This window comes from Acanthaster planci, linkage group LG16 (genome assembly GCF_054643075.1).
Source record: "Acanthaster planci isolate LZ-2023a linkage group LG16, COTS_SCS, whole genome shotgun sequence".
Classification (NCBI taxonomy): domain Eukaryota; kingdom Metazoa; phylum Echinodermata; class Asteroidea; order Valvatida; family Acanthasteridae; genus Acanthaster; species Acanthaster planci.
The window spans coordinates 4678905-4702583 of record NC_141792.1 but is presented as its reverse complement, the minus strand read 5'-3'; the positions used below and the strand labels follow the sequence as shown (position 1 = coordinate 4702583).

The 23679-nt window shown below is 43.4% G+C and overlaps 1 protein-coding gene across 3 annotated transcripts in view; it reads left to right on the top strand.

Moving 5' to 3' along the window:
* LOC110985127 (glyceraldehyde-3-phosphate dehydrogenase-like) overlaps positions 1-20608 on the top strand; it is a 135022-nt gene extending 114414 nt beyond the window's left edge. For all 3 annotated transcript variants that reach the window (XM_087147469.1, XM_087147470.1, XM_022245923.2), the window contains exon 10: positions 18430-20608. In XM_087147469.1, coding sequence (XP_087003595.1) covers positions 18430-18496 — 67 coding nt within the window. In that variant the 3' untranslated portion in view covers positions 18497-20608. The remainder of the gene's footprint in view (positions 1-18429) is intronic.
* Positions 20609-23679: the final 3071 nt, after the last annotated feature.

Genomic DNA, 23679 nt, shown 5'->3' with positions numbered 1-23679 from the left:
TACTCGTACTCGAACTACAGTTCTTGTACTTGGGCTACAAAATACGTGGAACTCGACATCCAAAAATTGTACTCGAGCATCAAAGTACTCTTACTCGACTAACAGTACTCAATAAAAAAAATCCTTTCAGTTAACTTACCACAGCTGTAAAATAAGGTACAAAAATATCGACTCCAATGACCCGATATTCGATACGGTTCTGACAAAGAGAAGGCCGACCATTATACCATTAACGTGTACAACCCATTCACCGTCTGTGCGCGTACTTAACCTATCACGTACGCAAATTAGATTGTGGTACTCCAGAACGGTCCCGCGATTTACTTGGGCATTGGTAGTATGGTTCCTGGACCCGAAAGTTCTAACAACGAACCCAGCATACAGAAATCACAGGCATGTGAATAAGGGAGTCTGGAAAATACACTTCGCCGCGCTGTGCACATTGTGTCAACTGCTGCAATGCACGTGTAGTGACCGTGACATTGCTAGCCAGATCACTTGTTCTTGTAGCCATGTCATCTGCATTCGGTGTTTCTTTTACTCAATGGCAGGTCTTAGAGTCTCTTAATTAAGATAAAACTACTTTTGAATTAGAAGTACTTGTACTCGTACTCGGAATTAGAAGTACTTGTACTCGGAAGTGCAAGTACTTGTACTTGAAAACCAGTACTTGTACTCGGCTGGCAAAGTATCTGCCCTGTCTTTGATCTCGGCAGTCAAAGTACTCGGTAGTACTTGGTACTTGGAAAAAAGTACTCAGCTACAACACTAGAGTTAAGAGACAGCAAACAGCGAAAGACCATGGATGTCAACAAGGAGGAGTTGCACCAGTCAGTTGAGGCTTTCTTCATTGGTCATGAGGCAGAAAACATTCTGAAAGAGATGGACAGAAAAACTGTTCGTGAATTCAGAACATTTGTTGTGGAAGCCTACATCAGTTCTGCAGTCTACATGCAAACAAAATTCCTACTGCCCAATTTGCTGTTAAGGTGCCTATCTGCCATTGATCATGCTGTGCAGGGCCATTCACAGACATTTCGTGCCTTGAAGAAATTAGGTGAATTTTTCCCAACTGTAATAAGAGACACTGAGAAGGATGCATACAGACATGAGGTCTCTACATGCAAACAGACACAAGTCTGCCTCCTACCAAAGTTGGAGAACAGAGTGTACATCTAGATCACTGGTGAGCAAAAGTGTTCAAAACACAGAAGTATCCAACAGTAAGCAAAGTGATCAAGGCATGCCTCAGCATCTTCACAGGTATTGAAGTTGAGAGATCCTTCTCCACTATGAATGACCTCATCAGTTCCAAGGCCAATAGACTTGGAGTGGAGACATTATCTGCATTGCCGTCTATAAAGTACGAACTAAGCTCAAAGCATACCACAAGCTTACAGTTGTACCATAGAAAGGATGTCATTAAGAGTCCTGTGGACAGATCCCTCATCTACCATATGCAGACTGCTAATGGCAGGTACAAGCGGAGGTTGGAGGCAACCAGGAAAGAGAAGGAAGCAACTTCCAAGAGAATGAAAGTGGACATTGTCAAACGTCCAGTCCATGGAAACCCATCTGGAAGAAAGACAACCGTTCATAAAACTGCTCAGCATATCAAGAAACAAATCATGAAGAACGCTTGGAGGAAAACAGAGTGTCCTATACCTGTAGTATGATGTCTTGGGTCATATGCAGAGCTCCTACTAGTCTTTAGTCACATTAATTAGGTTTCAAAGTGGCACAGTTTCCTTATACTTGGTGTGTGTTCTGAACCTGTCTACAGAGATGCCAATTTGTTCAATTTAGGCCTACAAATGTCACCTTGATCTCATGCTGTAAACAGGAGAAAATGTCAGGAAGATGTGCCAGAAAATGCCTCAGATTGCACCACAGAGCATCTAGAACCCAAATTTTTCCGGACCCCTTGTTTTAGGGGCTTCACTCTTCATGCTCACATTATTACAACCACCATGATATTTCAAGTTTTAGGATTTCGGGATATTTGGGAAATTTTAGTTTCATCACTGGAAATCTGTCATTGTTTTGAAAGATTATACTACTGTTTGTGGTGTTCAGTGTGAGTTAATTTACCACCGGGGACAAAAGTGCTTCAGAGATGAGTGATACAATACCGCTGCATACAATTAATCTGGTCTGCATTTGAAAAGACACCAGCAATGCTCTGGGTAGTTTCAGGAACAAAAGAAAATTATGTAATACCGCACGAACTGGGCTCTCTTTACAAGGCGGCAGGCCTGGTTGAAATACTGGAGCATCGATAGATGTTTCCTTTCAGATTAGAATATCCAGCAGACAGTCATTTGTGTGGCTGTAAACATCCAGTAAATGAAGTTATGAACTTTTGAAGAACTTTGAAAATGAGAAATCTCGAAAATCCCCCGGGAATACATCCTGCAACTTCAACTTAAACTTGGCAGCATATGGTTAAAGCCAAGATATCACCTGGTTAATTGCGATCTGTCAGCAGCAGAATTAATAGCTTTTTTGCACATGAGCAACAGTGAATTCAATTTTTAGTAGTTCTCAACTTATGTTTTCAAATGTTTAATCTGGACGAAAATAATTCTTAAATTCATTTACATTTTCATGTTTGGGGAATTTCTTAAAAATATTAAACATTAACATTTTCTGTGGTTTTTGCTGAAATGTTTTTGTTTTTGTGAGTTCCTATCAAAGGACTGTCATTGTCAGCTCACTGCATAGGCATGCACGTTTATGCACGTGTTGCATTGGCATGCTGAGTACGAACAACCAGACTATGTTGGAATGTATGGTCATCACATTTGCACCATACATGTGCAGGAACCTGGTTGGAAAACTTCCCACCAGCTTTTCTTCACCCGTGAGGGTTCCCTTCAACTCCGTGGGTGACCCAACTGCCACTCCATCTGTCGTATGGTTCTGGTTGATTTTCTGACCACACACACCTCCAGTGGATTATTTCCCAACCACAACCATTAAGGCCACAAATGCATCCCTCACTTCATTTACACCAATGTAAAGTAGGACCTGGATGAAGAAAATGTACATTTCACTGTCCTGGAGATGCAAGCAGTGTTAATGGTCTTAGAAATTTCATTGGGCTCATCTGGGTCAGCAAATTCTTATCAAATGTGACAGTACTACAGAGGCTGCATACTTCAATCACAAGGGGTAAGGTAGTCAGCCAACTCTGCCTCCTCACATGGAACATGCTCCTATTGTTACCTGGAATCCGGCATAATCCTGACAGCAACGCGTGCCCAGGGTGCAGACAATGCTGCCATTGCAATCTCCAGGGTTCAGCCTACAGGGTAGACTTTAAAACCCACTGTCACTGAACAGATTTTACTGACAATCACCCACGCATGGACCTCTTTACATCAGGACCCAACAACAACTTCCAGATTTTTGCTCTGACACACACCCCAAATCTTAAAAAGCCTTGGGGCTTTGCAGCCAAGTTGAAGAACACCAAGGCCAGTTCAGAATTTTGTTCATGAAAAATAGAATTTCTCATTAAGTACCTTCACACGCACGCGTACATGTATGTGCACCGTATGAGATTAGTTGAACATGAATTTATTCTTAAACATACACTTTACAGTTCTAGGGTTCAGGGCTTTACTTCCCCCCGCTTTAAAAACAAAATATTTAAAACAAACATTCTGTTTAAAGGTTCTGTTTTTTGCATATTATGGGCCTACATGGGCCTGTGGTCATCTAGGAGTTTTGATCATGATTTGAAGGTGACGAAAAATGTTCCGTTTTATTTGCAGAAAAGGATTATGGTACTGACCATGTAAAGTCAGCCGTGCATTTAGACCCACCATTGTGTGGGATGCACGAGGGACAGTCTTGCTCCTCAGGATCAGATCAATTTTGTCTACAAAATAAACCCAGAAAAGTACAGAATACAAGCTTATGATTCTGTGGATTGACTGTAACAAATCTGCAGTGAATATTTTCTGGGTTTGATCATTTCAAATATTTGTGTAATGCTCACTTCGACTTACACTATGCATCATGCACTATGCATCATGGGTACAATGCTAAAGATTGGCTTCTGCCAATCCATTGTACATGTAGTTCTTGCAATTTAGCAGTGGGAATCAGTTTCCAGTTCACACCTTGTTCTTTACGAAGAACCAATCAGACTCCTTTGCTCGTGATACATGCAGTCAGTACATTCACTCTCACTCAGCTGTGCTGGAAGATAAGCAGTGATGCTCAGTTCGAGCCCTGAAGTAGTGTCTCAACAGGACCACACTCGCCAGGAAGGACGTGACCTGTCTTTTCATCATATTGGTTCCTCCTTATCTCCCAGCTTTGCGAAAAACAATTGCACATTTGGATTGTAACAGCCATCTAGTCCAATCAGAATTGGTTGACTTCGTCAGAACAAGACTCAAGAGTTTAAGCACAAGATCACAAGAGTAGCAGCAACGTCTCTGGCTTACATCAAGGGAGCTCCATTTAATACAGACTTACCTGTTAAACTTAGCATTTGCATATTTCTCTAGCCGAAGGCTACCATTTGCAAGTATTTTATGCCACGGTAAATAGCACCTTATGTGCCCAAGCCTTTAACACTCACATCAGTGTGGTATCCTTATCCTTCCTTTCTCTGGCACTCACGTGCAGGGGATGTAAAATTTTCATGCTCCGAAAGGCTTTATGATTTCCTTTTTTTGCTAGTTGGTAATGTAAAGTCTCATTAAAATTTAGTTTCAACGAAGTGTGTTCGCTGTTTTTTTGTAGCAATAAATACCATTCGTTTAGTTGTAATCTTGCCATTTTTAGTTACTGGAGAATCAATAGTGGTTTCATTGTAGGCTCAACATGGAAGAGTCGCGTAAGAGTAGTAAGCAGTATAGAGCTAATGCTTTGCTGGTGTCTCAGAGGCTGTTCTTTGTTATCTTAATATTGTTGCAATAAATGCACAAAAAAGTTAACTCAAATGTATCCTGGAGGAAGAAAGAAATACCCTATAACACGACATCATACACGTAAGGTCTATTACCCCCAAAGTTTGTTATGTTCAGCATATCACTACATAAGACAAAGGGTACATTTGTGCCCACATTTTTCCCTTGTATACCTGAAAATACTTGAGGTCTTTCATATGTGGGGGGATAATGAGAGGGAAACATGTCATGGCTTAAATCTTTGTCACCAAAAGTGGACTTCGATTTTAGTCGTACTCCTGAGCATCTTTTATTTCAGGCAACTATGACATCAGGGATATGCTTTCCGGGTCAGTGGCCCCGGGTAAGAATACCCAACATGTTGGGGCTAGATAAGTCTTGAAGGTTTGCATGGTGAATAGGTACAATAGAAAGTAGGTTTGCGGTAGCACCATGGACGTATCTCTTTTGTGAGTATTTGCGGTTCTGAAAAGAACCAGTGGTACTCGACGTTTCGAGCAGTATGCTCTGCTCGTCATCAGGAGAATGCCGGATACTGACTGGGAGTGGAGCTTAAGTAGTCTGGTGGAGGATTCTAGAGACAGGGGATTAGTCCGATGATGCGTGAAGGCGGGAACTCTGGAGAAGGGATTAGGCTGGCTCGGTGATGCGTGGCGGTAAACTTACTCAGGTGTGGCAGTACTGTTGGGGGTGTGGATTGGTAAACATGGGTGCTAAGGGTATAGAGGACCCATAGGCAGACTAAAGGAAGAACTGGGGCAGGGTGCCAAGGGGTATAGATGACCCATAAGGCGAGCTAAGAAGGGTTGAGGATGGGGCGCCAGATGTCACTGAAGATGAAGCCTGTGTCTTGCGGAACTGTTCTGTTCTTGTAAATCTCAATTGCCTCACGAACACGGCGTGGATACCATTGTTCTATGTTGGCAATGAGATGGGCTTGTTGCCAGTGGACTTGGTGGTCTTCAGTGCTGGAGTGCTTGATGATGGCAGATTTCTCGAGATCCCCCCGTCGTCCATGGGCTCGGTGTTCGTTGAGTCTGGTGGTGAGATCTCTGCCAGTCTCGCTGATATACACCTTGCCGCATTCGCAGGGGATCCTGTAGACGCCTGGCTTGGTCTTGGGGTCTTGCTTGTCCTTGTGTGACTGGAGAGCTGCTTGGATCTTGTTGGGGGCGGTATGGAAGACTTTGATGCCATGGTGTAGAAGGATGCGCTGGATCCGGTGGGAGGTATTGCCTATGTAGGGGAGGGTGACAGAACTAATGTGCCTAATGGGTTGACCTTGGGTATAGGAGACCCGCTGGTCTGGAGGGGGTCTAGGGTCTTGGGTCTTGATCTGTCTTGACTTGAATCCGTTCCGCTGTAGTGCTGTGGAGATGTGATGAAGTTCCAGTTGCAGGTGGTCTTGGTCGCAGATGTTGTATGCTCGGCGCACGAGGGTTCTGTTGACGGAGGCCTTGATGCTGGGATGGTGGAAAGACCGGTTGTTTAGGTAGCGGTCGGTGTGTGTTGGCTTCCTATACACTGTGCGGGATAGGGTGCCATCTTGTGATCTTGAAACCTCGACATCCAAGAATGCAATGCGACCGTCTTGTTCCTGCTCCATGGTGAACTGGATGTCGTTGTGTTGGCTGTTGAGGTGTTGAAGAAACAGCTGGAGGTCTTGTGGGCTGTGTGGCCAGACGACGAAAGTGTCGTCCACATACCGGATCCATACGCTGGGCTTGAGGTCTGCGGAGAAGAGGGCTGTCTGCTCAAATTCTTCCATGAACAGGTCTGCCAGAACCGGGGATAGAGGCGATCCCATGGAGGTTCCGGAAGACTGCTCGAAGAATTTGTCTCTCCACTGGAAGCAGGAAGATGTTACGCAGCTGCTCAGGAGATCGTGGATTTGATGTGGTGTGAGGTTGGTCCGGTCGCTGAGTGAGGGATCTTGAAGTAACCTATCCTTGGCGATGGTGCATGCTTCGAATGTGGGAACATTAGTGAAGAGAGAGACCACATCGAAGCTGACCATTATGTCTGTGGGGCGTAGAGACAACCCGTCGATGAACTGGGCGAACTGGTCCGAGTTCTTGATATGATGTGGGGTGTTGCCAACCAGAGGGTGAAGGATCTTGATGAGGTGCCTGGCAGTGTTGTAGGTGGGGCCACCTCGGGAAGCTACGATGGGTCGGAGTGGGATACCGGTCTTGTGTATCTTGGGCTGGCCGAAGAATCTTGGACATCTTGAACTTGAGGGTCGAAGCTGTCGGTATAGGGCCATGGAGATGCTGTCTGACCGTTGGAGGGCTAGGAGCTTAGCCTGGAATCTCTTTTGGATGGAAGGTATGGGGTTCTTGTGAAGGGGCCGGTAGGCACCCGACTCAAGAATATCCCGCACCTTACGGTCATAGTCAGCTTTGTCCATGACGACAGTTGCGTTCCCCTTGTCTGCAGCGAGGATGTGGATGGAGTGATCTCTACGTAGGCTGTTGATGGCTTGCTGTTCGGTCTTAGAGATGTTGGGCTTGACGGGCTTGTGGTTCTTGAGGGCTTGGCTGATGTGGAGGCGGGCGTCGTCCGCAGCACTCTTGTTCAGGTGGCGAAGGGCTGGCTCAACAGACTGGATGATGTCTGCTACTGGAGGGGACCGCGGGACCAAGGCGAAGTTCATACCGAGGGCAAGGACTTTGGATTCCGTGGGTGACAAGTGGCGGTGACTGAGATTGACCACGGTTTGCCTTGTGAATGCAGCTTGTGAACGGAGGTGGGGCTTGGTGGGGTATGGACATGAGGATATAGAAGATCCTATAGTCCGACTGGGAATATGGGATTTACTCTGGTTCTTGGAGAGGCGACGGAATTTCTTGATCTGTCGGCGGCGAGTTGATCTGAAGACATGGTGGCAGACACTGTCTGTCATTCTCTTGATCTTGGTGAAGTCTTCAGTCGAAACCGCTGTAGCGATGTGATTCTGTGCTGTGGAAAGTTGTCTGTCTAGGTGTGCCAGGGTCGATCTTGTGGCTTGGATGCGGTGTCGGAGAAGGGCTAGGCTGGACTGGTGGAGAATACCCTGAGACTTCGTGTTCCGGATGGGATCTCGGACGCGAAAGCCAGGAGGCAAAATGTTGGTATCACGGCATCGTTTCAGGAAGGCTAGGTTGTTGATGAATTTCGAGCGCTTGATGGAACAACGCTCAAAGCACCTAACTTGTGCACTTTGGGGCTTTGAGTCCCCATGTGTAATTCAGTGGTAATCAGTAAAGCTGCCCAAGTATGAGAGACGCACTTTCTAGCCTCGAGTACATTGGCACACGGAGTAGGGCTGTGCCTCCCGGGCCTCCAGCCCTGTCTCCTGGTAGACAAAGAAGCATTACTTTGGACCAAGCTGGATCCAGAGCTAATCCTTCCGGACCTCCAGCCTCCCTTGCTCTGAAGAGAGGCTGTAGTGCTCATTCCACCTCGCTAACTTCTGTCCTACTGGATTCCTCAAGATTGTGAGATACTTAACCACAACTAAGTGTGCAAAATTAACTCGCTATTTCGCTATTACTAGTAATGAAAACAAAATTTCACTTATTCGGGAGACAGTTTGGCAGAAAGTCTGCAACAGAAGAAACAGGTTACTTATAGAAGTTTTCAAGGGCCTGCAATTATTGGCTAGTTATCGCATAGAAAATAAAGACTCTTGGAGCATGTGCCTTCACCGAAGTCGTGTACGCTCACAGGCAATGTCACCGAGAACCTGCATGGGCTGACATTGGAATGGTCATTAGAAAAAGGTTGGACACTAAAGCCATCAAAACTCCTCCCACATCCGTGGTCAGGAAAGGCAAGGGCCGACCAGTATCCGAGCCTGAGGGGCTCATTGTTTCCAAGAAGAAAGCTACAGCTAGACATGTGGGTGCGAGTTCATTGTGCACATCATCTACGATGTTGCATTACTCGCATGCATTGAGCCCTCTGAATGCTGCAATCTAAGGCACAGGAACAGACATTCTGGAGAAACATCCAACTCTGACAGCTCCACTGGAGCGAGCATGGTTGCGGATATGTCAGCAAAACAGGTGAAGGCCATAGGCGGTGTCATGAAAGGAATGATGGGGGAATTTGTGAAGACTTTCAGTCACCTACATGTAGCTGTTGAGTGCAAGCACTGCCGGCACCCACAACACCGATGGAGTTAAACACCGTGAGCCTCGGGCAAAACCCACAGCTGCATTTTGGGCTCACCTTCAAACATGAGTGAACAGCCACAAACTTCAAGGAAGCATTCTACAGGGTGGGTTTTTTTTGTTTGTTTTGTTTTTAAAAAAAAGGTAATCCAATTTTAAGGGGTTGATATTGCTATAAGGCATCTCACACAGCATTTTGAGGGCCACAGCAGTCATCAATAGAACTGAAGATAAGAGCTTTCAAATGACACGTGTCTTGCCTAATTATGCTATTGCACAACTGAATACCAATGGATTGAAATCATGGCACTAAAACTGCTCTAGTTCACTTATTGCACCTTATCGTATTTCATTCGATCAATTGTCACACCTTGATTGTGAATAACGTTTTGCCTGGTTGTGCAATGGGTTTATTCAAAAGACCTGGCATGTTTTTCACATTCGGAGGGAGGTGGACATTCTGAGAGCAAATCGAAACTGTTAGAGAAGCAGTGAGTTAGAGACATGTGCGCTCGATGTGGACTTTGTTTGGAGAGAGGCGGTGGCCACGTGGAAGGTGTTGGCCAGTGAGAGGATTTGGAAATCAGCTACCAGATAATTAGAATGTTGAAACCTGTTGATGAATGTGTACTACATGAATAAATAATCTTCATTAAATGAGAATTTGTGTTGATTTGTTTTACATGAAAGTGAGCCAACCATATTTTTGCACCTTAAATTCTCGGTGATTGTGCTCAATCAAGCATAGCGACTAGTATGAATCTCAACGCCGTGAATTTGGAGTGAATATATAATTTGGAATGAATTTCCTGTGAAACTTATTTTCACGGCGATGTCTGGGCGGATTACCTTTTGAAATCACCGTAAAATAATCCCCTGCGTGGCCCGGTGAGGACACGCTGGGCTTCAGTAAAAACACCATGAAAACACAGTGAGGCCTCCCAAGAAGCCCAGCTCATTAACTTTGCGGTTGCCTTAATCTGTTGATCAATTCCCTGGTTTTATGGGCCTAACCCCTCATAAAAGGTGTACACTTGCCTGTCAATCTTAATCACATGGCTAAGTGGAGATTTCAATGAGTCCAAAGTTTCTTACGAAGTGGATACTCATTAAACTCCGATGAGTTAGATCCAGGCAAGAGCTACGGCAGCACTATATCGTCTTGGGCGTAACGACCGTAAGGCTGCTAAAGGTTTCATGAAATTTTGGCCCCGCATCAAAAAAGTCCATCATATTCAGCACTTCCAACAAAACCGCGTCAAAAAGCCCAACAATGCTTAGAAAGTTCTTGGAAAATGGTATTGAAATATAAACTTCAGTTTCTTCCACTCTGCGGCACTTGCCAGTTGCTGCTCGGTATCGGCATTATAATTAATACCCCCGACGTTACGAATGAAATGACATGAACAACATTGCACGAGATACGGCCGCTCACACACACAACCTTTTGACCATGTTTCCCTTCACTGTTTTAATTACATGCACTAACGGCATAGTATACAGGTACTCATCACCAGAAATGTACCAATAGCATACCCAGAACCAGTTAAAAGACAACTGCTAGATGAATCATGCAGCAGATTGCGCTGAAGACAAGATCATGAAATCGCAAGGATGGAAGAACCGTGTGGTGCAAAACCTGTTATGCAACAGTGTTAGAAATGATCCAAAACATCAAATTCTTAAATGACTAATAAATCTGGTGAGTCCAAAAACGAAACTTGTGCCCGTTCTTGTGCATTTTGTCAGAGAGATTTTGGGGTGCCCTGCTTGTGTTTGTTCAGGCACACAACATGGAGATGCACACAACCACAGCACATGTACGTGTCATTCAAGCACGCGTTTGTCGGTACATGCACTTATTCTTTTGTAGTCACGGCAGTCCACGCTTGTACATTCCTTCCCCGCCCCAGTGCTTTCATTTTGCTTTCGTGTCTTTGATTAATTTTTGATTGAAAGGCTCCTATCTTAGGTCTGCTGTGGCCTGAGGGGATAAAGGGAACAGGAAACTTTCCACGTACGTTGCGTTGTTTTCCCCAAATTTTCTCAAACACTTTCTCCAGCGAATGCTGGATATTGTTACCATTTTTCGACAGACTTTTTTTTTCACTCGCATAATCATATTTACACCCGTAAACATGTGCTGGGTGTCATGAACGACAATCCCCCATTGCAGTATACAATTGTGATTTGTATCTTGTCAGATATAATTTTTTCAGCAACTTTCAGTAGTCCCTGGCCAGTCGGTCACTACATATTCCTATCACAAGTATCAGCCCTGGCAGTGTTACAGCCTGACAAATCACTCGGAAGAAATAAAATGGCACTCAAGACCTTGTTAATTCGGAAAAAATATTTCACCAAGATTTGCAGCTTTCAAGAATGGACGGTTTTGTTTATTAAACACCAACGTACACTAATGTTCCAGTGTGTAATGTTCATGCATATAAATGAAAGAAACCATGTGAATTAAGTGCTGTGGTGTTGTACGTGTACATTGTTTGAAAACGTCTTTGGTTGGAAAGGATCAAGTAGACCAAAACATCATTTCCCTCTTAATTTGTGTAAACTTGAATGTGGGACCTTTGTGGGGCAGTATGTGATCCAATGTGTGCTTACGACATTTTATATAAAGTTGGGTCTCTGCTTTTCAAGATCCTGAGAACTTTTTCAAGCAGTGGCAGCGCGTGTAAAATTAAGCAAAAATTCCTCTGCGCATTCGATGAATCACAGTGACACGTACAATACATATACTGCATGTATGTGCAAGATTTTGGCCATGTCCGAATCACTTGGCTAAAGTATGAAATGACACACCGATCTATTCTGGCGGCCGCGGCTTACAGCTGTGTGATTTGGACATCACCTGCATCTACATCCACCACGACACCCTGACTGCTACTGCATGCCCATTCATGGACAGTCTAATCGCTGATTTTCCCAATAACCATGTGATCACAGAAAGTGACATGTCATTAAAAAACCCAACTGAAAATAGATCCGATACATCACACCGCGAACGCAATCGGCAAAAAAGACTGGATTTGCTAAACGAAGACGCACATACAATTTAAGCGGCTGATTTTATTTAACGGTAGAAAGAGAAATTTAGGTAACAAAATACTACATGTAATATCTCAGTGTTAATTATTGTGTCCCAAACTACACCACGAGATTAAAGAAAAAGTGCGAAAATAATTACCCCAGGAAAGCTTCGCAAGAGCGGCTCACCATGGTGAGCATGTGCTCGCGATGGCACTGCATGGATAGTGTGGTCTGCACTGTGTGTGATCGCAAAAACATCTATTGGTGGGCCAGGCCAGCCGGCCGGCCGGCAAGTCGCAGCGCGGCGGCCTTGCGATGCGGTTTTTATGTGTTGATTTTTACAGAATCTGATGAGGCTGTCAGTCACACTAATCCGGTCGTCAATTAGACTGTTAATTTGTGGGTTGTAGCACCTCCACGGGTGGGAAGCTGGATCAGCCAAACCGTTACGTATAATAATAGAGTGCCTCGCCTCCCGGAAGCTCATGTAAAAACACCGTGAAACTACAATGAACTAATTCCCCGCCAAGCAGGCTCATTTTGCACCGTGAAAAAAGGCTTACTTTGCCATGTAAGAAAGTTTCACGGTGAATTAAGTGTAAACTATATTTTCACGGTGTTGAGATTCATAGTGCTAGCACCGGACAAGGAACCTTCCTGTCATTTAACAGTCATGATCTCTACTTTAAGTGATACCATGATCCTTGCTGAAAGGTATATCGTGTTGTCGTGTTAACCCCTTAAAGTTGGATTACCTTTTTTTGAACCACCCTGTATTCATGAGGTTTTGGACTCGGAAGATAGCACACCAGACAATGGGCAGATTGGCAAAAAGACCTCTTTTTCAGTACCGAATATAAGCCATGATCAGAGGCAGCCTACACTTGAGCCTGTCCTTTTTTATGATGAACTGGATTCCAAGGAGGAGGGAGAGAAATATGAGGATGATTCAGGTGCACAGCACCATGATGCAGACTCGGGAAACGGCTGATATCAAGAAATGGTTGATGGCGTAGCCAGGTATGTTGAAACCCAAGGGACCACTGGACCCAACGTGTAGCCCAAGCTGGCAGCAATTGTCAGTGATGCCATTGCTGTCACTGCAAAAACGTCCTCGCCCATTCGAATCGAATTTGAGTTGTTTCTCCGACTTAAACGACCCTCCCTCCACTATTGTTCACATTGTACAGAAGAACAAAAAGGCTTTACTGATGCTTTGAGATGAATCCATCATCTGTCGAGTTTTTGCTGACTATGTATATTTGCATGTACATGAAAGCTTCATTCCTCTCCCAATTAAGCCATTGAGTAACTCCTCGGCTGGGTGCACAGCCACAGTACATGCTTTACATGAAGTTACACACAGACATGCAGTCGATATCATCAATGTATAGCACGGTCCATGGATTTATATATATATGTTAGTTGCAGAAATACATTAAATGACTGTACGGAGCTGGGGAGCTTTTACACCACCACCAAGTAACTTTTCCGAGTAACTGATTTGAGAACTTACAGTTTGCTGTCTCTGCAAATGAAGATTACGTTTACAACATTGGAAGTACATGCTCATTCTTTGAATTCCCTCAGTCATCAAAAGGAAATTCTTCCGTTTGGAAATTACATGCATTTGGAATATCATCTCATTCATCTGGGAAGTATCACATGTAAGTTTCTAAATCTGTTTTGCAAAATTTTACATGAATTGTGATTGCTGAAGTTGTTTTAAAGAGTTGTTTAACAACAGAGATTTTACCGCAACCTACCTGGCTACCGGGTTTATTTTCCCAATTTTGCTAATGGCAACCGCAGACGCCTAGATTGGCCACCAGGCCTATCTGCCAAGATTGCTGGGTCACACACTGCACACAGCCTGGCTCTGTGTAGTCCTGAACCCTGCTGGGGTATGAAGCACTTGCCTTGCCCACGCGACAACACCAACTACCCAAGGACGCTCGGTCACAGCGGAGAGTGCAGCGCCCGCTAAGTTCACACGGTCTATGCTTGCTTTTAGTGGGCACCGTGGCTCGTGTGCCCGCTTCCCAGTAGTCCATGCATGCCCAGCATCAATGCCCAGCCCCAACTTGTATAATTTATTTATTTCAGCTAAGGTTGCCCCAGATTTCCATTCAATGCAAAGGTCCCAGAAATTACAGGTGTACACTGAATAAAAGTTACATGTGTGGTATGCGGCTACAGCCGCCTCCCGGTTAGACTTTTCTCCAGGCGCGGCTCTTGACGCTTTCCGGCGTGAAGGGGTTGATCAAAAGTAAAGTTGCTACATTAAATTTTAAAATAAATGCACAAAGAAAAAGGATAAAATAATAAAAATTATACGTTACCATTAGAGTAAATATCTAAATTTAAATAGAAAAAAGGTGAAATAAAACTAAAATGAAAGGGATATGTAAAAGGCAGATGGATATTAAACCGGCAACGGCAAAAATTCTGTGAAGGTATTCTGCCGGTGATTCTTTCTGATTGGTCCAAATCCATGACGTTTTTATTGCCAGCAACGAAATGCCTTCAGCGTTATGCCTGCAGCGTAGGCATTAGACCGGTAAAATAGTTCAGGCATTTCGTTGCCGGCAATAAATACGTCATGGATTTGGACCAATTAGAAAGGACTACCGGCAGAATACCTTTACGGAATTTTTGCCGTTGGCGGGTTAATATCAACTGCCTATGTAAATATGAAACTAAAAATTCAAAAGGTATGTAAAAATGAAGGAGACACATTAAAAACATATATAGTGCAGCAGAAGGAGCTGTTCGCTTCAATTAAAAATCGCTAATCTCAACAGAAAACGTTACCGGGTCAAATCTAAACATTTGAGTGTTAACCGTATTGAATGTCTAAAACAATCTGCTTTATTGTTGAGCGCATTTGTTACGGTGTTTGACGTTGTAATTTAATGTCAAGTGTTTTTTGTTCATGTATGAAGTCACTTTTGAAGAATGTCCACACTTTCTATTCTTAAAAACTGTACATTCTTTTCAAGAATACTGTAAACAGACTGTAAAACCGCAAAAAGTGATTTTGGCCCATGAAACGTTGAAATCTACATGATCATGCATGAGGGGTCTTTCGCCTTCCGGTATACGGTGGAGAGTGGTGTCGCGACATCTTGCATCAAGTTTGGTGACATTTCATGCTTTGTACTTATATTAGGTCCAAAAAGGTAAAATTCACCATTATGCTCTGCACCGTTGTCTGAACAACCCCATCAAGTGATTTTGGCCCAAATGACTTGTAAGGGTCCTTCGTCTTCCAGTGTGGTGTATTCTTGTTGACCATGAGTTGATAATTATAATATTTCAAATTTCAAAAGCTCTACTCTTAAAAGTAAATTTCGAAATCTGTTGAAGATCAAAGTTAAATTCCTATTGAGACATTTCTTGATCACAGTAAATACAAAGCTGCGCCAGTTAAGACATTTTTTGGAAGACCACTCAGCCGTAACACTCCGCCTGAAGTAGATGCCAGGCCTTTGTCTGCAATAGGTCGCAAAGGCGCATTGTTTGGCTGGGTAGGATTAAGCCGATTAAAGAAACCCATAGTGTTCTTCATCAGCAGTTAACTTCTACTAGAAAGCAGCAACACAAAGAATCTCCAGGCGGTAGTGCCCTTAAACACAGGAAAAAGGGGGATTAGAAGCTACCGGCCAGAAAGGTTCTGGCCTGTAGAGAAATAGGCCAGCAGTAGACGTTGCGCCTAAGGCCCTTCCAGCTCCACCAGCTGGTGTACTTCCAATCCAAATGGGACCCAACCAACCTTCCAGGTCCCATTATGGACTTCATCTGTCCACCTCTTCGCTTGTGGCTGATACGGAACATCTCGACCTCTACAGCTGATTGCGGCCTCTCCTTCCCAAAGATGGATCCACAGGTGATAAGTACCAATGCGTCTCAACTTCCAGGTCTCAGGGAATTGGGAACCTCGGTTTTAGGAAGAATAGGAAGTCACATTATAATTCTGGAATTCCAGGCACTCTTTGGTGTGCTACATCCCTTTTTGCACAACTGTCACGTGCAAACGTGTCCTGATTCAACTGGACAACTCACTAGTGATCGCATATATAAATAACCAAAGAGGCATGCATTCGCCATGCCTTTGTCTCCTGACAAGGCAAATGCAGACAGACCATATCCCAGAAGCCAGCAGGTCCATTGCAATGCCCTTTCTTGATGAAGGATCCACCAAACAGTGGACTCTGCACGGGAACATGGCTAAGTCAATCTTCAAGGCACTTGACAACAACATATTGACCTCTTAGCCTTGACAGAAAACACTCAGCTACCGGTGTTCTGCTACATATTCTCCCACCCACAAGCCTGGGCGACAGATGCCCTCTGTATCAGCTGGGAAGGGATACTTGCCAACGCCTTCTGTCCAATACCCCTAATCCTTGCAGTGTTGTCCAAGATGGAACAGGAGTGTTGCCATGTTCTTCTTGTCGCTCTGTTCCGGTTGATCCGTCAGTTAGTGCAAGACCTTCCAGTCCTTCCACTCAGACCTGACCTTCTCCACCAACCAAAGTCCAGTGTCCAACAACCATGGGATCTTCACCTGACATGCTAGCCATTGTCCAACTATCATTCCACGCAGCAGGCCTTTCTATTTATGCTGCGCAAATGGCCGCAGGCAGTTGACACCAATCAACTTGCAAAGTCTACAACAGCATAAGAAAAGCATTTTACTTCATATTGTGAAGGACAAGGTTTAGCTCCTACTGAGGCATCTTTACCTACAGTAGCCAATATTTTCTTGTGTTTCATTTATTTATTTGCAGGATTAAAACACAGAAAATTTACAGTTTACAAAATTAAAAATAAAATGTAGGCTCAGAAATATAGTTTTAATTAAGAATCTACACCATTAAAAAGACAAACAAACACACACAAAATACAGCAACACTCAAACTTAAAAACAGCAGCACAAGCAACAACACCACACCCACAAAGATACAAAACACATGTAACACCCCTGTATGATTGCAAAAAAGCAAACTTAATTACTATCGAGTTGCTCTCCTGGTGCTGCAAACAGACCAAAAACAAAACAATACAAAACAAAAAGGATAGCGAACAGAAAAACAGAAAAGGAACAAACAACGTATTATATAACCGTAAAAAAAAACCAAAACCCACAACCAACAAACAGACAAACCAACAAACAACCAATCAGACAAAGACCCTACAAACAAACAAGACACCAACACCCAACAACCCACGAAAACAAACACAGGGTAGTAATGAATCCCTGTCTCGTTTAAGTGAGCACCTACCCTGACTGAAAAAAGCACACACAAATGTACTAAAAAACAACGGAACAACAAAAGCATCAACAGCAACAACCACATCGTCCACAATAAGAACAACAGTGAAAACAAACATGCAAACAACACAAATGCTAAAAAAAAATCAACTAAGCAACAGTAATAGTATCATACAAAAATACATGCATTACAACATTACACAGTTTACCAGGTCTCCCAGAAGATAATATATTGCACATGAGCATGAAAATTGAAAAGAAAAAAAGGACTGCAAGTAGCAACCATACGCAACTACCGTTCTGCACTCGGTATTCATAGTGGTTTCCTGGTCGGCTCTATCAGTCAACCATGCCCTCAAACACTTCCTTTACGGTATGTTCATTGAGTGTCCCCCTCAAAACAGCTCATTGCCTCCTGGGGCCTGTCTTCTGTCCTTCAGCTCTTTGCGGGTCATCCCTTCGAGCCCCCCAGTGTTTTTGTTTGAGCAGTTAATTCGTCATTTCCCATACTTGTGTATTAATCTTGTGTACACTGCAGGATTTCATCATAACTTAAAGGTTTGAAGACTAAAAGAGTTGAGAATTCTTGAATTGTTCAAGTCTTATACTTCGTTCAGCAATATCATGAGGGTTAATAAGAATAGAGTCCAAGGCCTTAGAGAGACTTTTTCCTGGAATTCATATAAAATAGTTCATTGTTTTCTTAGAATTGTCAGTATTTGACTTTCCTCTCAATGGTAGACAGGTTTAATAGATAGTATTTTTAGATTTATCAGACTATTTCAGTTCTTGTAATTTTTAGTTTTATTAAGTAGGGTTTTTAATATATTTTATTTAAAATTTGTCCTTATTTGATTCTAGTAACCCAAATGTTGTTTGTGGTTTTGTGGAAGATGTATTTGTAACATCAGAGCTCCAGCCATCCTTTGGATGGAGCAAGTAATACGTGTACAATACGTACATTTTCGGTTTGATTTGACAAAAAGTTCTCATGTTCTGACATTTGTTTTTTTCTCAATAGGTATGACAATGAGTATGGATACAGCTGCCGAGTAGTGGATTTGATTGCCTACATGGCTTCTCAGTAACAACATGCAGTTTGACTGGAGATCTGGCAGATATCTGCTGCCACAATCATGGAGTGACTTTTTTGGGATTTTTTTCAAAATAGGGTATAGTTCTTTAGACCCAAAGTACTAGGATTAAATTCAACAATATTACACAGAGTTTCGATTTCTTAGGTTGTTTTTTTAAAGTGTTCAATTCCTCAGTTATTTTCAAAAATATTAAAACATTTCAGTCATTTGAGTTCTTTTTTAAGTTTGTTAATTTCTCTCACAGGTTTGTTGTAATGCCCCAAACTATTTTGATGTGTTTTGAAAATAAGAATGGTCAATTGCATTGACTTTCTGTCATTTCAAGTTATTAGGTATTTGCTTTCAGGAGGTATTTTTTTTTTTTTTGGATTCTCGGCCTAACTAAACAAACCTTCCCATATGAAATAGGGTCACCTTAAAAAAAGTCGGCATGAGTCAGTCTAGGACAATTCTATGGGTGACAGACTCACGTATTGGTAGGGATTTTTGCAATTTGTCTTATCTTGGCGTAATGGTAGTAGTAAGTTAGGTCCTAGTTTCTAGTGTGAATTCTTTGTTGGAAGTGTACATCTAATATAGCGGCTTGAAATGAATTGTACTTGGCTAGGATAAAGTAAAATTAAAGTAAAACATGCTGCCGTGATAACAGACTTAAACTTTCAGCTTCCTTTTCAGGGATTAATATAGAATAAAACCCCACGTAAGTTGGCTTATAAAAAGTAATCCTGCATGTACAGATTCATGTGTATAGTAAAGATGAACTACAGTGTTCTCCACGGGCTGTTTTAGCAGTGTGGACTGCCCTGCCAAAATTTCGAGCCGGCCCGCTAAAATTTTGCCGCCTGGCTAAAACTTGTGCCGCCCTGCTATTTTTTTGAGTAGTGCATTTTTCCCCGAATGTCTACTTTCTCAAGATTTAATAAAAAAGAGGTTTACCGCAGTTTGTGGATCGAGTTTGAGTTTACCGAAGACGCTTATGATGTACTGACAATGACAAGGAACATCAAGAGCTGAGTGCAGCACGAGTCTATATGTGACGTAGCGTTTGACAACTTGACTGCTTTATGCCCAACCCTCATTCCCATGGTGATCATTGGCTGCCTAACCATCCAAAAATTTGGCTGCCAAAAACCATCGAATATTTTTTGTACATGTACTGTACATTCTATTGTGCAAGCGTGTACATGTGCCCACGCAGTGCATGTGACATTGCTTTGCAGAGTGTGCACGGGCACCGATGGAAGGATTGTGCCATGCCTGAGCGGCCCCCACGCTCTGCTCCGATGGAGGGGTTGCTTCATTTTTATGACGTGAGCTTGAAATTGTAAACCTATATTTGCCTGAACATATTTCTTTTACCCTTTCACAGTCAACTGATCATTGAGAAAACCGCACTCGCATTTATGTCTACTGCGCTGCCAAAATTTTCCGTTGTGGAGAACACTGTACTATGTCATCTGTTAATTGGTTGTTTCCAATATCACAGCAGTGCTGAACATCACCATTTCCCCTGAAAAACAAAATTTGAAACAGGGAATGACATTTGTATCAAATTGCCCTTGAGAAGATGAAGTACACAGATATTTCAGCTGCTTGTTTGCATTACATATATCATAGATTCTACCAAAAGTAAGAATGAGTATCATTTCGAATGAAAATTTTAGAATGCTAATCAGTAAATTAACTAAAATATGTCCATGAAGTGGGAAAGAGAAAAAGTCAAAAAAAGTTTTCAATGCTGAATCACAGATTGCAGATTAATAATGGCCCTTTATGTCAACCCACTGGAATGAAATACACCCTTCCAATTAAAAAGCAGTCATCAAGATATAGGTCAGGAAATAATGGTACCGACATAGGAATGATTTTGTAATGGAAATTTAGAGCCTTTTAAAGTAAGTAAATTGTTAATCTTTGGAGTAATAAACCATCGTATGTTGAAGGTTTGGAATGTTCTGCTTTAGACATGGTAGTACAACAAAAGACCTAATTTTTTCAGTAGTTTGTCCTTACCTTTATAACTTGGAGTAAATAAAGTTAAAACAAAAATTTGATGAATGAATTTACATGAATAGTAAATACATACTGAGATACAAAATTCAATACTTGTTACTCACCCTGTGTACTCTTTATTTAAAAAAATGCGTCCACTGCACTCAACCTACCCAAACAGTCACTAAATACGCAAATTCCTTTGCGTTCGATTCTATTCGCTAAAACTTGATCAACCGAAGTCGACCCTCTATAGACCCATGATGCAGAGCAGCACCTCCACCATGTTTGTCCTTCTTTTCCTTAGCGTGATTCTTAACGGACATGTCAAATTTGACATCTTCAAATTTTTGAGTTTTCTGTTCTGCTACACGTTCCTGTGTTTAATTTGATCAACCATAATGTAATGTAATAAATGACATTCCTTATTTCCTGGTCGTTGTTTTGTATTTTTTGTTTTTGTTTTGTTTTGTTTTGTTTTGTTTTTTGGTGGTGGTATTTTCTTCTCTCTTTCTTTGTGTGCATTTTCATAGGCTCCACGTTGACTCTACGTTGCTCTAACACCGAGTACTCTACATAGGGTCAACAGGGCGATCCAGGATCATGGGGATCCGCGAGGGAGTGTGATGATTCGTTCCGCGGTCCCCCATCTTCCTTATATAGGGTTAACAGGGTGACCCTGGGACTGTTGGGGCTAGCGAGGTAGTGCGGCGTTCATTCCGCGGCCTCACTCTCTCCTTTAAACTAACATGGGTCAGTCTGCAGATGATCGAGTGGTATTGCACCACTGCATACTTGTTGATTCCGCACTAACACCTGCTTGAAGAACCATTCCCTGTTCAGTCCAAGGACAGTCCCAGGACAATGGCACTGCACTCAGGGTGCAAACATTTCCTCGCCCAGCTCCCAAGCACTGAGGTCCAACGGCGGTCTCCCTACCACCACCAATAGCACCGATCACCTCACGACGTGAGCCGCTGCCTTCAGCTGCCTTCCCACCGACACGCACAGGATTGATTTGGAAGCTACCCTGCCTCGGGCCAACACCCTGTTAGTGTTACCTCCCAGGCCCCTGCAGAGATAAGGGCGGGCTACGCAGGTACGTCTCCACCCGCGTCCCTGAACACCTCATACTACCAAGCAACTATCCACTGGCGCACCCAGGCATGATCTGGACGTTACCCTGTCCTGGGACAACACTCTTTTACCTCCCGGGGCGGGCCCTGCAGAGGCAATGCTTGGCCACACAGGCACATCTCCACCTGCATCTCGTCCATTTCTCCATTTATTGCTTGCACTCATCAAGCCAGTGAATAAAATGGGGATATCAGGATATTTGAGAAGTGGTGTAGTCATTAGTGTCACACTCAAGGGAAGGGGGTATCTTCCAGTATTGTTCGTGGGGGTTGAGAAGAGAGCAGAGCAGGAATCGAATGGTGTGGAGCCGGGTCGTCCGAATCCATTGTAGCTTCCGGTTAGTTTCTGAATTACTCAAAGACAGAGGTGACTTTTATGGGGGTCTGAAAGTAGGGGCTGGAGTGCAACGAGAAATCTCTGTTTAGGTGCAAAAAGGAGGGTACTCCGATAAGAGAGGGATGAAATAAATCGGAGACCATGAAGAAAGATTTGGGTAGATCAGTTGAAATGGTTTAACTTCATATTTATTGAGAAAAAAGTTATTGCAGGAAGACTAGCCAGAAGTCGGATGAAGTCGACCTCAGGGACAGTCTATAATTTTAGGACGTGCAAAATTATGTGGAAGCATTTATGAAGAATTAAAAAAATGAGCCTTTATGCCATGTTTGGAGTGGCTGTTTGTGTCCCTGGGTTGGGGAACACTCACAAAGGCGCCGCCAGCCGATTTTGGCCAACAGCAGTCCAAACTTCCACAAAGAAATGTGCCGACAAAGGGACGGGGACCATCCCCCCACGGGCAAGCATCCTACACCCGTTAATAAAGATGCGTTGAACTGTTGGTTGTATGGCTGTGACCCTGCTATATGTAAATGTCTCGTAGAAGGCTTCACGTTTGGTTTTAAATTGGGTTTTGATGGTCACAGACAGGAAAGGAATTCTAGGAATCTTAGATCTGCTCGAGAACACCCCGAGGCAGTGCGGGTTAAATTTAATGCAGAACTCGCCAGCGGTAGGCTTGCCGGGCCATTCGCCATTGCACCATTCAAGGATTTATTGGTCTGGTACCTAAGAAACAACCAGGACAAGTTCGCCTCGTACATCATTTATCGTACCCTAAAGGCAGTTCAATAAATGATGGGATACCAGATTGCTGTTTTCGGTACAATACGCGACAACCGACGATGCGATCGCATTATTATGCCGCATGGGGCCTCGCAGTTTTCTTTCGAAGGTAGACATTAAATCTGCGTTCAAAATCGTGCCAGTCCATCGCAGTGATCATTATTTGTTGGGCCTCTAGCGGGACGGGCTATTTTATTAGGACAAAACACTACCAATGGGTTGCCGGTCGAGCTGGTCTATCTTCGAAAAGTTTAGCTCCGCGGTCGAGTGGATGGCGCTTCATAAACTTGAAATTCCTGCTGTCGTGCATATTCTGGATGACTTCCTTATCGTTTCCCATTCGTTTGACAGCGGGAAAAGGACCTGGCAAATTTCCAGAGCATGTGCGCAAGCGTTGGGATTCCTCTTGCGCCTGATAAAACTGAGGCATCATCCCCTTGTCTTACATTCCCGGGAATCGAGCTGAACGCAGCGGCCATGGAAGCTCGGTTGCCAGAGGTAAAATATTCAAAGCCATTAACGTCATTGAAGCCACACTCCTGAAAAACAGAATCACCCTTAAAGAGCTCCAATCTCTAATAGGGTTGCTGAATTTCGCATGTAAGGTGGTGAAACCCGGTCGAGCGTTCTTCAGACGGCTGATCAATCTAACTATTGGGATTAGAAAGCCCCATCAGCGAATCCGCCTGAATTTGGAAGCGAAGGCGGATTTGCAAGCATGGCTCATGTTTTACGTCATTTCAATGGGAAAGCGTTCTTTATCTCCGAACAATGGCTGTCTCACAAAGCGTTGCATTTATACACTGATGCGGCTGGCGCAATCGGCTATGGGGCTGTACCGGGAATGCTACAAAAAGGTGTGCATTCATTGGTGAAAGGTTTTTCCAGGTGCTGCACAGCGATTTTATTTAACACTGGAGAAT